The sequence below is a fragment of the Melospiza georgiana genome, chromosome 17 (assembly GCF_028018845.1).
Source record: "Melospiza georgiana isolate bMelGeo1 chromosome 17, bMelGeo1.pri, whole genome shotgun sequence".
In the NCBI taxonomy this organism is placed as follows: Eukaryota; Metazoa; Chordata; class Aves; order Passeriformes; family Passerellidae; genus Melospiza; species Melospiza georgiana.
In genome coordinates this window covers 6,769,533-6,783,765 of record NC_080446.1, presented here as the reverse complement: position 1 = coordinate 6,783,765, position 14,233 = coordinate 6,769,533, and the positions used below count along the sequence as shown (strand labels likewise).

The 14,233-nt window shown below is 54.5% G+C and overlaps 2 protein-coding genes across 2 annotated transcripts; both read left to right on the top strand.

Moving 5' to 3' along the window:
* Positions 1 to 72: 72 nt before the first annotated feature.
* On the top strand, positions 73 to 7,740 carry ZGPAT (zinc finger CCCH-type and G-patch domain containing). The gene is made up of 6 exons (XM_058036077.1): positions 73 to 1,106; positions 1,812 to 1,945; positions 2,649 to 2,807; positions 3,786 to 3,917; positions 4,752 to 5,163; positions 5,606 to 7,740. The coding sequence occupies exons 1-6, from the start codon at positions 463 to 465 to the stop codon at positions 5,742 to 5,744; spliced, it is 1,620 nt and encodes a 539-aa protein (XP_057892060.1). The 5' UTR covers positions 73 to 462; the 3' UTR covers positions 5,745 to 7,740.
* Positions 7,741 to 11,981: 4,241 nt separating this feature from the next.
* LIME1 (Lck interacting transmembrane adaptor 1) lies at positions 11,982 to 13,985 on the top strand. The gene is made up of 5 exons (XM_058036589.1): positions 11,982 to 12,097; positions 12,568 to 12,616; positions 12,703 to 12,787; positions 12,946 to 13,379; positions 13,599 to 13,985. The coding sequence occupies exons 1-5, from the start codon at positions 11,982 to 11,984 to the stop codon at positions 13,983 to 13,985; spliced, it is 1,071 nt and encodes a 356-aa protein (XP_057892572.1).
* Positions 13,986 to 14,233: the final 248 nt, after the last annotated feature.

Below are 14,233 nucleotides of genomic sequence, written 5' to 3'. Positions count from 1 at the left end.
CCGGGTACTCCGGCTGCGGAGCGGCTGACGCGCTGCCAGCGCAGCCGGAAGTGGAGGCACTGATGCCGGAAGTGGGGGTGTCATGGCGGCTGTCATGGAGGCGGCTCGCAGGGACTGAGGTGGCTGAGGGCGCGGTGGCGGCTCAGGGAGGCGCTGCAGCCCTGGGGCTGAGGGAGCGCCCAGGCTGCGGGAGGAGCGGTGCCGTGCGGGAGCCCGGTGGGCGAGAGTGGACTCCGTGGCGGGGGAGGGCAGGGCCAGGCCCGGCCTCTCCTCGGACTCTCCCTTCGCCTCTTGCCGCCTGTTTCCAGCAGGAGCATCGCCCTGGTCATTCCCGAGGGAAAGAGCGGGTAGATGTCGCTTCTGCGGGCGAGGACTTGTTATCCAGAAGTGCTTGAGTGAACTCTGAATGTGTTTTGAGTTCGTGGAGAGGACGCGGGCGGCAGCGCCTTTCCTGTGCTGAGGATGGATGAAGAGAGTCTGGAGGCGGCGATCCAGACCTACAACGCGCAGCTGGAGCAGGTGGAGCTGGCGCTGGGGGCGGGCCAGGACCCATCGCAGCACTCGGACCTGATCCAGCTGCAGGAGGATTTGAAGCAGCTCATAGAACTGACCGAGTCGAGCCTGGTGGCTGTGAAAAAGAGCAAACTGCTGGCCACTCTGGACACAGATGCCTCCTCCTCCTCCCCAGCAGCTCTCCCAGGGCAGGATTCCCACCTGGAGAACTCTGCCCAAGATGAGGAATATGCTGCTTTTAAGGAGGCCATTGCTGGGCTTGGAACAGATGAGGAGCCTCCAGCTGATGACAATGGGATCTCCTCAGAGAGAGAGGGAGAAACGGGGGATAAATGCAAATCAAAGTGCAGTGAGGAGGAGGAGGAGTCTGAGAGAGAGGAGGAGGAGGAGGAGTTGAGTGGGATGAAGGTTAAAGCCCCCTACTACAGCTCCTGGGGGACCCTGGAGTACCACAATGCCATGATTGTGGGGACAGAGGAGCTGGAGGATGGCACTGCAGGGGTCAGGGTGCTCTACCTGTACCCCACCCACAAGTCCCTGAAGCCTTGCCCTTTCTTCCTGGATGACAAGTGCAGATTTAAGGAGAACTGTCGGTAAAGAGAGAGGGGTGGGAGGGTTCAGAGGGACAAACCTCCTCCCCACGTGCTCTGTGTGCCTTTGTCACCCAGAGAAATTGTAACTTGGTGTTTTTGAAATGTGCTGTGGGGAGCAGTGGCATCAGTTTGGCTGCTCTCTATAGCTGATGCACAGGTGAAAATCCTGTGGGGAAGGTGCAGAGGTTTTACATAACTGAGTGGCTGAATTAACAACTGATGGAGTGTTTTAAAGCAAAACACCCAGGTCTGTGGGTAATGCACACATTCCAGTTGCACAGGAGGGTTGGATGTTTTTGGGGATCTATTTGGGGCTCTAGTTTTGGGGATCTTCCCCAGGATGAGCCTCAGTGGTGTCTGAAGGTGCTGGGCTGGAGCTGGGCTGTGAACCTCACCTTTGTGAAGGTGCTGGGCTGGAGCCCTGCCTGTCTCTGATCCCATTTATCCCCAAATCCATGAATTTTTTTAATTGGATATGTCACCAGCAAGGAAGTTTAATTCTCTGGGGCAAGCTGCATTCTTTGTCCCATGACATAAACAACGTGTTTAAGGTGCAACATGAACAACTTCAGGGAAGTTTGACCGCGTGCTGTTGTAATTATAATTCTGGTGAAGGCTCCTCAGCCCTGACACTCGTGTGCATTTCCTCTGAGGAAGGAAAGAAGGGATTTTCCTTTGAGACCTCCTGTTCCTCCTTCCCTGCAGGTTTTCCCATGGTCAGGTGGTGTCGGTGGAGGAGCTGCAGCCCTTCCAGGAGCCCGACCTGAGCAGTCTGGGGGTGGGCTCAGCCTGCCTGGCCAAGCACACTGATGGCATCTGGTACACGGCCAAAATCACCGGTGAGGGGCCCAGGGGGAAGGGGGAAGGCTGAGGTTTGTGTGGATCTAAAACTTGGCTGCTGTGGTTAATGACAGAAAACCATAAACTGTGTGGCTGCTGCCCTGAACTCAAAATCTTGACCTAGCTGAGGAAACAGGCTGAGTTTTGTCAGGCTAGAGGAGAGAATTGACTGGGAAGTAGGAGATAAAGAGCAAGAATGTGGAAAGGAAATGACTGCGGGGTCATTAACTGCTCCAGGGAGGGGCTGCAGGAATTTACATGTCTGCTAGGTGAGAATGGCAATAATCTGGTCTTGTTTAAACAAAAACCCGGGGAGCTGGCCCTGCCCAGCAGCTGCTGATACAGGCTTCCCTCTGTCCTGGGAAGGGGAAGGGTTTATTCCCTCTTTCCATCTTTCTTTTTAAACTGTTATTAAGTCAGAAGGGAGCAAGTCCAATTTCTCTTTAATTCCATTTCTCAGCAGCCCATCTTTCTTGATTTGCAGATATAAACTTCTGGGTATCAACACAGGCATTGTGGAAATAGCTTTTCATTGCAGTGGGTGCTTCCCCCTCCCAGACAGAAATAAAAATCACAGATTAAACCCAGGATTTTCTAGAGCTGTTCCTTGGGCCTCCCCCCATCCTGTGTCGTTCTGCTGGAGCTGACTCTGGTGTAGCTCCCCATGTGCTGCAGCTCCTGTCCTTGCTGTTCCCTCTGTAGATGTGGACAGTGGCTACTACACGGTGAAATTTGACTCCCTGCTCCTCAAGGAGGCCGTGGTGGAAGGGGACAGTGTCATCCCACCCCTGAGAAGTGAAGATGCTGCTGAATCTGGCGAGTCTGATGAGGACAGTGTGGATGATTCTGGTTATGCCAAAGGTAAGGGAGTGGGGGGAAAGTGAGCAAAAGTGACTTGGGATTTTGTTCTGCTTTTCTGTGGGACTGGCTGGTTGTCCTGGAGCTCTCACTCTGAGTGTCTCACCTCTGATAGAAGACCAGATCTCTTTATGTGTTCCTGAAAGATTGAGAACAGTAACTGGCTGTTCTGCCATAACTGCAAACTAAAACCTTTGTTTTGTGCAAATCCCTGGGCTAATGAAGGCTGGAGGTTTCCATGGGAACTCCCCACACAAGGAAGAAGAGGGTGTGATGTTTTGGAATTCCAGGCTCTGAGCCTCATTCTTACATGTCTGGCTGAGCTGAGTTAATAAGTGAATCAGAATTTCTCATCCCTGGGAGCTCCATGACTCAGGAATGTGGGACCCAAGGAAATGTTGGGTCCTTCTGGTGCCTTGAGGCTGCAGGAACAGCTGAAAGGTGACACAGAGAGCACCCATGTGACTTCTTGGAAGGTGCACAGGCAGCACTGTCCCTCTGGTGGTGCCACAGCTGCATCACAGGGACAAAGTTGTGTCCTAGAGCTCTTTACATTTAACCTGACAGAGGTTATTGGATCCTAATAACACAAAATTAATGTTATGGCCTGGAGGAGCCTTATACCAGAGACAGGAAACAAAGGATAAGTATTAGGTGTCACTGTGTTAAATTCTGCCCAGATGTATACATTATTCTGTATTACCATCCTGGAAGGAAGGAAAAGAATCATAAAACTCCTGGGTGATTCTGCCTGGATCTGGGAGATGGTATGTGCATTAAATCAAGTGAAACCTCACATTTCAGCCACTCCTGTGCAGTGTTCATGGAACCTGACAATTCAGTAGGAGCTGAGTAAAGCTGGAGCATGACCAAATGCTTTTAGGGTTGGAGAATTGAATTGTACTGTCCTGTGAGGGATGCTGCAAACCGCAGCTTTACTCACAATTCCTGTTTCACTGATTCTTCTCTTGTGTTTCACAGTGATAGACTCAGGAGTTCCAGAGAATGGGGAGTGGACCCCAGCCTGCAGCTCCTCTTTTGGTGGCTGGGAGGCCCATACTCGTGGCATTGGCTCCAAGCTGCTTGTTCAGATGGGATATGAGTTTGGAAAAGGTAAGGGGAGAGGGGCTCCTGGGGCTGGTAAGAAAAACCCAAGATTTTGGTTGAAACCAGAACTTTGCTGTGCTGAAGGCCACTTGGCTGGGGCTCAAGCAATGTGGTAGATCCCAGCAGTGTTGGCGGGAAGAGGGATGAGTTATTTCATGGAAGTACAGGCATGTGGGGCACCAAGCCCTGTATGGAAATGGCAAACAGTGGAGGCACCTGGGAGCAGGGTCAGGCTGATGATCAAAGCTGTGAGAACCTTGTGGAATGTTCAAAGGCTGGAGGTGGAGGGGAGCTGATCTGCAAAGCTTCTGATGTCTGTGCTAATGCATCTCCTGGCCTGACACAGACTTCAAAGCCTGCTGAACTCGCTGCTCCCACCCAAATTGCATCGAGCCTTGGGGGCTCTGGGAGGGCCTTCCTCCCAGAGGAACCAAACCAGTTTTGAGTAGAACCTGGCTTGGGTTCTTCCAGAGGAACCAAACCAGTTTTGAGTAGAACCTGGCTTGGTTCTCCCAGAGGAACCAAACCAGTTTGAAGCAGAACCTGGCTTGGGTTCTCCCAGAGGAACCAAACCAGTTTGAAGCAGACCCTGGTTTGAGAAGCTGAGGATGTGAGGCTGAACCTGGTTTCACAGAAACCAGCCTGACGGATGGCCTCGGGCTTGGAATCACAAATCTCCTGCTCTGAAAGGCTCCTGGCCTGGCCTTTCCTGGTGCCCTTGGCTTGGACAGAAGTTGTAACTTTTGGTACCTCAAAAGCCTCTTAGCTTGTTTTAAGCTTGTGTCTGTCAGCATGAGCTTGTGGTGGGGGGATCTGTAATGACTCGGAGTCTCCCCTCAGGCCTAGGGAAGAATGGCGAGGGCAGAGTGGAGCCAGTGCAGGCTGTGGTGCTCCCTCGAGGGAAGTCCCTGGACCAGTGTGCTGAGGTGCTGCAGAAGAAGAAGCAGGGGAAGCTGGAGCCAGGCAAATCGAGGAAATGCCGGGCAAAGGGAGGCAGCTCTGGGCAGCCGGGCGGCCGCAAGGCCCCGCGCAACGTCTTTGACTTCCTGAACGAGAAACTGCGCGGGAAGAGCGCCGGGGACAGGGCTGGGGGGGTGGCCCTGCCCCAGAGGAACAGCAAAGAGATCTACCATGCCAGCAAGAGCACCAAGAAGGCCCTGAGTGTCAGCCTCTTCCAGACCACGGAGAAGATTGAGCAGACGCAGAGGGATATCAGGGGAATCCAGCAGGCCCTGGCGCGCAACGTCGGGAGGTAGGAAGATGTTCTTTGGGATGCAGTTTGTGGTGCTTCTGGGGAGGGGTGGGCTTGGAATGAGGTGTGGGAGGAACAAGTGAAGTGTGTCTGGATGGGACTTAAGGGGAAGTGGAGGAGAGAGTTCAGTGTGTGCTTCAGACCAGTGTGGACACTGCCAGATGTGTCTGGGGCAGATGTGTCTGAATTCAGGCTGTGGCAAAGAGAGGAGCTCTCTGAGGAAAGGTTCTGGAGTCCTTCTTGTGCCCACTCCTGCAGCATTGCTGTTGAGGGTCCCAGGAGGACATTCTCTAGGCCAGATAGTGCTGAGCATCAGGTTATTCCTGGCTTTCAGCAGATCCCTTGGGCTAATCCTACAGGAAAGGGCAAACCCTCCTGAGATGGAACCCTCTTTTGATCTTACCATGCAGGATGACATTGTCACTGTGCTTTTTGCTTTCAGGCACAGCATTGCTGCAGCTCAGCTGGAGGAGAAGCTGGCTAATGCCCACAAGCAGCTGGGGCAGCTGCAGGCCCAGGAAGCCAGGCTACAGCGGGAGCAGAAGAAAGCAGACACCCACAAGAAGATGACTGAGTTCTAGGTGCTGAGGAAGGTGTTGGACTGCAGGAGTTGTCCTTCTGGTGCTCCTGGCCTCAGAGTCTCGATGAGCTGTCCTGCTCTGCTGGGTCTCAGGCTGCTCAGCCTAAAACTGGGCAAAAAAGCAGCAGTTTCTGGATGCTTCTGAGCTCTTCTGGGAGGGGGAGTAGTGCACATCCGTCCAGCCCTGAAAGCATTCAGTGAGTTGGGCCTTGGAGAAGGCCTAGCTACAAGAGATATAATTCTCTGCTCTCTTGCACACTTCTTTCCTTCATTTTCCCTGCAGCAGCAGCTCCATCCAGAGTCTGTGGCTGCTCAGGTGATAACACTGCTGGCTACAAACCAGCTGAGGGGGCTTGGACAGCCCCACATCCTGCCAGTAACTGTGGCTTCTGTCTGTGGCCACCTGCCAAGCACAGGTGCAGGCAGGGTCCCAACCATGGCTGGCTGAAAACATCAAAGGTCAAGTGCTTTAGCTGCTCTCTGCCTTCTGGTTTTTACTGTGGGATTTATCTGAGAACTCCATTTTTGGGGGGAGCAAGTTCTTTGTAGCCCTAGTGTAAGGAAGGGACAGAAAACTGACAGCTCAGAGGTGGAACCAGCAGCCTGGAGCATCAGATTTCAGCAGTTTGACTGTTGGAGTATCCCAGGCCCTGCTGTAGCCAAACCCACTGGCTTGGCATGGAAAGCTGCCTGGTTCCACAAGTAGAGTGCCATAGCTGGGGGAATAAGCCAGCAGCATAACAGAATTCCCAAACCTATCCAGGAACAGCTCCACAGGGAACCTTGTGATTTTTGCCACCATCAGTCGGGTTTTTCTGTCCAAGGTGGCTCACTGAGCATGGGTCCTTTTACTAAAAAACTTCAGGACCCAGATCCAGGTTGGACTGTGCCCTGGGTGAGCACAAGGAGCAGGATCTGTATGAGCCCAGTGTGCAGCCCTGCAGTGGCAGAGCTTGGGCTGGGCTGGAAGCAGGCCAGGCAAGCCAAATGCTCTTCCCTGCCATGTGGAAAGTGGACAGGAAGGATGTCCTCTCCCCTTGGTTACATTCTGTGTTGGTGGTGGCCAGTCCTTGCCTCAGAGATGCTGGTTTCATCATCTGGTGGGATTTCTGCATTGTAAAGGCTTTTTTTTAAAACAAAAATAGTTTGCAATTCATGCCAGTATCTTAAGGACACCAATTTTTTTTTAATTTAAGGAACCAATTTCCTTTTATTCTGTGAGTAATTTTTCTAATGAAAAGGTTCCTTTAGTACTCTCTTTTTTTATCTACCCTAAGAACAGATTAAAAACAAGCTGTCAGCCTGGGCAGGGCAGTGCCTGATCTACAGGGTCAGGCTGCCAAACGAGCAAGAAAATCTGAGACTGAAGAAGATATGATCAGAGCTGTTCAGGCTGTGTGGGATTTCACATTGCTGCAGACACGCCTCAGAAACACAGCGAGACAGCAAAACCAAACAAGATGAACATCTTCAGGAAACCTGTGGGAGTGAGTCTGTGCTCCTGAAGAGCACCTGGATCGTGCTGTGATCCTGGTGGATGAGGGAATAATCATGTGCTGCCTCAGGCACTTCAACATCCATCGGTTCCCATTGGAATTGGCTGTACTGTCCTCATTGTTCTGAATTCGTGTTCTTCACACACCAGGCTCAACTCAAGGGTTTAACAATGGCCCTTCCCTCACAAATGACTGTTTGTTTCTCACACTTGAGTGCTAAGTGGTGACAAGGATTAATGTGCCCAGCTTAGCGTGGATGCTCACTGAAGTGGCCCACGACTGGAGAACTGAGCTGGGCAGAGAAAACTTGGGGCTTTATTTTGTGTTCTGAGACTGTTTAACATCATCATAATCTCTTTAGGAACTGGGTGTATGACCCCTGTGTCTTTGCTCAGTCCTGTTTTGACCCTTCCTTGGGATCTCCACAGCCTGACTGTCACCTCCCACCCAGCGCAGTTCACATCCCTGATGAATAAAGTTGGTGTTTCTTTTTTCCTCCTCTCTCCTTGTAAGGCGTTGTTCATTTGCAAGGTAATGATGATCCGGGGCTCCCCATTCTTCCCTTACATCGCCCTGAGCCCCGGGAGGAGCCGGGCGGGGCAGGGGCTGCTCGGTGTGCTGAGCTTCCCGCCCCGGCTGCGAGCACAGACCCAGCATACCCGGGGCTGCAGCCGCCACCTCCGAGGCCAGGAAGCTGTGGTGGGTGTGCTCGGTGTCTGCTCACAGCCGGCTGCTCCTCGGGGAGCGGGAGAGCTCAGTGCGGGGAGCCCTGACTGGGACTTGCTGCGGGATAAGAAATGAAATTCTCCAGGTTGGTCAGCGGGGAAGAGAGCATGATTGGATCCCTGTGCTCCACACTCACTGGATTTTGAGTTCCTGTAGGTAAGTGATGGTGGCTTTCCTGCCTGGGAAATGAGGAATCTGCAGCTAAACTGGGGTGGGAAATACCTTAACCCCCCCCAAAGTATAGAGAAATCACAGGATTGTCAGAGATGCTCTTAGGGCTGGACAGACTGGACAGGCAGGATTCCTGCTCTGGGAGAGCTAGGCTCAGCCTTGTGAGTTGAGCTCCAAGCTGTGTCATTCCATGCTGTGTGCTCTGTAGCTGGGCTTGAGAGGGAAGCAGAGGTGGTGGAGCTTGGCAATGTTGCTGGGATCCCATGGCTGGGGTCTGGAGGCTGAGTGAGAGCCAATTGCTTTTGGGGTGAATGAATTTAGTTCAGAGGTGCATGACATTGTGGAAATTTCCAGTTGTTTTGTGGGGAGGAGGACAGGAGTGCTGCTGGTGTGTGCAATGGGAAAGTGCTGAGCCCCTGTCTCTGGGTGAGGAGGCTTGAGAATGTGGCCCCTGAAATGCTGTCTTCTGAAAACCTAGGATGATGTAGAAGCAGTGCATGTGTGGCAAAGGAAACCTGGAGAAGACACATCTCCTTCACGCAGCCATGCTCTAGTTTGGAATCTGGCTTCCCATAACAGCAACTCTGAGCTCTCTGTTGGTCTCCTGCCATGGCTCAGCTCTGCAGAAAACCTCTTGAGATTATTCTTGCCTTAAAAGAGCATTTTTCTGCCCAAGTGAGTGTTCAGCAACCAGGGAAGGGCAGGAAGAAAGAAAAGTGCTGAAATGGGGTCAGCCTCGAGCAGAGCCCTGTGGTGTGGGCTGACAGTCACTCACCTGAAACTTTTAAAGTTGTGTTTTCTCAAAAGCCACTCCAGCATGTGAGCAGCGATCAGAACTGCAGCTAGAAGTCTGCATGAAAGTTTTCAGGTATTTGGGTCTGGCATTTAGAAGTATGGTTGGCACTTTCTAAATGAAAAGCCCCCAGAGGTATTTGAGCATGAAATCTCACTACGGAGAATAAGCAAAGAGGGTGAGATCTCATGCCTGCTTTTTTGAAATAGTCTTACAATTCACTAATTGCACCCCATGGTCCAGGGCAGATTCAGTGTTGTGACTGACTGTAAACAGATCTTTCACTTTTTGTAATTGAAAAGAAAAAAATTTATCTACTTCTGCTTCTTGGGCCTTTTTTGAAGCACAACTCCCTGGGGTACCTGAGCAGAGTTTGCTGCAGCTGTGTGCACAGTTGCTGATGGAAATCAGCTCAAAATGTTCCTCTTGGTTTTGTGCAAATAGGCTTTGAGTAGCTTTGCAGACTTTTTTCTTGCCACCCTGCGCTGAAGACTGTGTGGTTTTATCTGGGGAGATGAATCAGAGGCCAGGCAGAATCATCACCAGCAGCGCTTGGTTTTGCAGTGAGTTTAATCTTGCTTTCAGGAAGCCCAGATGAAAAACTTGCACCTTTCATAGGACTCACAAAAAACTCCCACATCCTGGAGTAACAACCCATCTGCCTTCAGGGTGCCTGTGCTGGGGTGTCACACACGGAGGGGAGAGATCCCTGCTCAGGGCTGTGGGTGCTGTCACACGTACGCAACAGCTGTGACCGCCCTCGCCCTCAAAGCCACCGGGGCTGGGCTGGGCTGGGCTGGCAGAGCCGGCGCCTTTGAAACGCCTCTGCTGAGCCTCCTGTCCCGGGGAGCAGCCCCAGGGCAGGGAGATCGATAACTTCATCGGCAGGAAACCCAGGTGTTTGCCTTGCAAACCTGCCCAGTCCTACCTGTCGTTAGTCAGGGGTTCTGCTTGCAAATCTGTGGCTTGGGACAAGGTGTTGTCCCAAGAAGTGGCTGCTGATCCTGAGCACTGAGGAGGATGCACTGCACAGTTTCACTGTTCAGAAATCCTGGAGCAACCATCGACCTGCTCTACAGAAAATAGGCCAGAAGAATTTCTCTGTGCTCATTCCTACTCAAGGAAGTCTCTCCTTTCAATCTTCAAAATTCAGGGATGGAAAATCCCCCTGCTGAGGGATAAGCTGCCCCGTGTGTGCCTGCCTCAGCATGCTGAAAGCTCCCACCTGGATTCCAATACCACACCAGCTCCTGGCCATCAAACCTCGCTAGAACTTTGCTCAACTCCAGAGCCTGCTCAGCTCTGCCCTGCTCCTGCAGCCCATGATCCCATCCCTCTAATGAGCTGAACGAGCCCAGCGAGGAGCTCCAGGCTCTGTCTAACACACCAGCCCTGTTGCAGGTAATCCCAATAATTAAAGTGTGCTCAGACAGAAAAGCTGTGTTGTCTAATTAAAACGTTGGAAAGGGAACAGCCTCCCCTTCCCAGCTCTGATCTAAGCCAGTCTGTCCAGCCTGGTTAGTCCTTAAAACCTCTCTGTCTCACTTTCTACCTTGAAATAATTGCTCTCCAGGGTTCATGCTTCAGTCAGGGCAGTTTCCAAAGGCATGGGAAGTTCTTAGATAAAAGGATGCTCGCAGATAAAAGGGTGCTGCAAATGGGCAGAGACCTTCTGGTTATTGGGGTAAAAATGTGCCAGAGATGCTGTGTGACCCAGGGTGAAGGGGAGAGGGGAATTCCAGTGGGCTTTTTGAGATTTATGCAAGGCAGGGTGGCTTCTCACCAGAGCTCATCTGGGCTTTGTCATCCGGATGAAGATATGCAAGAGGGTGAGTAAAAGGTGCTCAGCACATCCCTCTGGATCTCTGGGTTCCCATCTGTGCTGGTGGAAGCTGATCCTGCTCAGCTCTGCCCAGGGACCCTACTGCTGGCCCCATATGGATCAGCTGCCGTGGTGTCTTGAAGCTGTGTTTTACTGCAGGAACTGCCTTCATCTCCTTTCAGATCAGGCATTTCTTGGGTGCTGGTGACAGGCCAGGCTGTTTTTGCAGAGCAGGGTGCACAGAGCTGAGCTGTGCAGAGCTGGGACCTGCAGACACCGGTGAAGGCGTTTCAGCTTTTGCTTTGGGTTTGCAGCGTGCTGGCAGCTGGGGACGGGGATGGTGGCATGGGAATGATGGGACAGGGGTCACCAAAAGCCTCCTGGGGAAGGAGGTGATCCTGACAGGCTGGGGAGCACCCGTGCTTTGTGTCAGGACACCCTCCTATCCCTGCCGCGGTTTGCAGGGGGTGATTTTTGCCCTGAGGAAAGCACAGGGACAAGGGCTGGGGTTGGGCAAGGCACAGCTTTAGGCACAGGAAAGGGGTGGGAAATGGGGAGATTTCTGCTCTGTGTCACAGCAGAGAGGGACTGCAGAGCTGGGGTTGTGGTGGCACGGGGAATGTGTGAATCCATTGCAGAAGGAGGGTGTCCCGGTGTGTTCTGCTGAGGCCAGGGCATGAGGAGGCAGAGGAAGGAGATGCTGAACTCCCCTTGTTTCCAGGAAATTGAGTCATACTGCCTGTCCTTACTGGCCTCCCCTATGCTCAGGATTGGTGTCACCCCCATCCCACAGCCCAGATTGGTGTCCTGGTGTCCCCTGAAAGCACTCTGTCATTCCTAGGGTGTCTCCAGAGGTTTTCAGGGCCCCTGGGCATCTCCTTTTCACCATTTCAGTGAGCTCGAATCCCGCTGGTTTTGTTGGATTGTTTGTTTCAAAAGGAACCAAAATCTGAAGTCTTCCCTGGTGGTGACAGAGAACCCAGTGCCAAGTGTCCACACGGGGCTGGGCACTGGAGGGGTTACAGTGACTCTGGGGACAACAATCTCTGGCCAGAAAATGGGACACCCAGTGAAATGTCCCCATCCAGAGCATCCAGAGAGATGCCCTGCAGGGAGATGGTGCTGCAGGGGTCCCTGTGGGTCACAGAGCACCATTCCAGCAGCTCCAGGCTGAACCCCGGCTCGTGTTCTCTCTCCTCAGAGCTCAGTGGTGCTGCGAGCAGCTCCCCCATGGCTGCAGCCAGCGGCGAGGGGACAGCAGGGACCCGGCTGCTGCCAGCTGGCACTGCCCTGGCCCTGCTCGGTGGCCTGGTCTACCTGGGCACCCTGTGTGCTGCCTGCAAACGGTACGTGCTGCCCACAGCTCCTGCACCTTGCCTCCTGGGGCTGGGTGGGGCTGGGGACCCCTTGGTGGCATTTGGTGGGGACTCTGTGTGCAGCCATCCTGAGCTGGGATCGTGGGATCTGCTGCTCTGCTCACCCCAAACCCTCACCTGCACCCCAGTGCAGCTCTGCCTGGCTTGGCCCTGCATCCCTGTGTGTCACAGCCCCCTGGAGCAGCCCCTATGCCCAAAACCCTCAGAGGAGCAGCCCAGAGAGGGCTGAGCTGTGAGCAGCAGGGGCAATGCCAAGGGTGGTGCCCTGCACAGCTCAGTGGGGTGCAGGATGCAATTGTGATGTCCCCAGGCAGCACAGAGCCTGCTGTGGGGCAGGGGAAGGAGCAGGATGTGGGGTTTGGGAGTGCCACACTGGGACCCCTGCTCCTCACCCCTGGCTCTGCCACCTGCCCTGGGCTCAGCCCCACCTCTCCCTGCAGGAAGGGCAGGAAGAAAGTCGCTCCGGACGGGGTGAAGCTCGTGGAGGAGGTAAGAGCACATGTGGGGGGCAGGATGAGCCCTGGGGGTGCTCTGGGCTCCCAGCCCAGCCTGAGGGTGTCTGTCCCCCCCGTTAGGCCCTGCTCTGCCAGACACAGCTGCGCTCGCTCAGCAAGTCGGACACGAAGCTGCACGAGCTGTACCGGGTGAAGGTCAGGGATGGTGAGTGCCCTGGAGCAGGGGGAGCCCGAGGGGCTGGGGGCCCTTGGCAGCTCCCTGCAGTCCCCAAGCTGCCCCTCATGTCACAGACAGACGTGCCACAGCGCTGGCACGGGGCTTGGTGCCTGCTGCATCCCCTCATTTCCTCTTCTCTCCCACAGTCCAGCGTCCTGCCAGCCTGGATCTCCCCGGTCCCGCGGCCCCTGGGGGTGAATCCCTGCACAGCTCTGGCCTCCTGCACCGTGAGCTGCCCCAGATCCCCGTCCCTGAGCCCCCGGCCACCTGCCCAGCCCCCGACCAGACCTACTCCAACCTGCTCTTCACCCCGCTGCGCAAACCGGCGCCAGACGCCGTCTATGAGTGCCTGGCAGTGGGGGACGAGGGCTCCCCCGTGCCCCCCAGTGTCACCCCCGTGCCCCCCATGCCAGCTGGCACCCAGGTGTCCCCTCCACGGGCTGGGCACGGCGCAGCTGATTACGCCTGTGTCCATAAAGTGAAGAAGGTGGTGTCGGTGGAGGTGCAGGACAGGGCTGTGGCAGGACCCTCTGGAGCACAGCACGGCTGGGATGGCACAGGCAGTGCCCCTCATGCCAAGGTACACTCTGGGGGACAGCAGGGATGGGCACATGGTGGGGTTATTTAATTCCCTCTCTCCTGGCTGTGCCCATGTGTGGAGCAGGGTATAAGTTAGGATGCACTGCCAGGATCCTCCTGGGGGGCTGTCAGAAGGTGGGGGGGACAAAATCACGAGGGTACCCTGCAGTGGGCAGGGATTGCCCCCAAACCTCCACTCAAAAAAAATTTCCTTTTGCAGCTGGAGGAGATGTACTCGACGGTGTGCAAAGCCACCAAGAAGAAATCCCAGGCCCCTGCATCAACCCCGAGGGCTGTGAAGGATGGGGGGTCTGGGGGGCTGCCCCCCTGCCAGCAGGAGGGGGCCCCAGCAGCCCCAGGGCCCCCTGACCCCTGTTACGAGTCCATCAATGACAGAGCATGGACTGCCCAGGCCCGTGGCCCCGAGCCTGACTATGAGGCTGTGGACATTCACTGGAAGAAGGCAGCAAAAGGGGCCAAGCCAGGGAAGGGCTGTGTGCCTGAGAACCTCTACGAGAGCGTGGTGGACGTCTGGGCAGGGGGGTCCCAGAAAGGCTCTGCCCGCACAGCAGCCAACGGGCTGCAGGTTTACATCACCAACCTATAGCCCCCAGGAGCAGGGGCAGTGCCACGGGGGGGCCCACCCGGCTGGGCACCACTGGGTGCCAAAGGGACAGGTGCCAGCACCCCTGTGCCCACCCTGTGCCCTGCACTCACTCTCTGTATATATTTTCTGTTACTTTTCTACAAGTGTCCTTGTCCCATTCCAGCCCAGCTGGTGCCAGCAGTGGTGGGTTGTCCCAGCATGTGCAGTTTGGGGGTGCTGGGTGGGACCCCAGTGAGACAGGGCTGGCA

What these genes read in the sequence shown, in the direction of transcription:
- ZGPAT (XM_058036077.1), top strand. Translation starts at nt 463, where the DNA reads ATGGATGAAGAGAGTCTGGAGGCGGCGATCCAGACCTACAACGCGCAG. An exon ending in TGATTCTGGTTATGCCAAAG is followed by an intron (nt 2,808 to 3,785) that starts GTAAGGGAGTGG and finishes TGTGTTTCACAG; the next exon opens with TGATAGACTCAGGAGTTCCA. An exon ending in CTGGCGCGCAACGTCGGGAG is followed by an intron (nt 5,164 to 5,605) that starts GTAGGAAGATGT and finishes TTTTGCTTTCAG; the next exon opens with GCACAGCATTGCTGCAGCTC.
- LIME1 (XM_058036589.1), top strand. Translation starts at nt 11,982, where the DNA reads ATGGCTGCAGCCAGCGGCGAGGGGACAGCAGGGACCCGGCTGCTGCCA. An exon ending in CTGTGTGCTGCCTGCAAACG is followed by an intron (nt 12,098 to 12,567) that starts GTACGTGCTGCC and finishes CTCTCCCTGCAG; the next exon opens with GAAGGGCAGGAAGAAAGTCG. An exon ending in CCGGGTGAAGGTCAGGGATG is followed by an intron (nt 12,788 to 12,945) that starts GTGAGTGCCCTG and finishes TCTCTCCCACAG; the next exon opens with TCCAGCGTCCTGCCAGCCTG.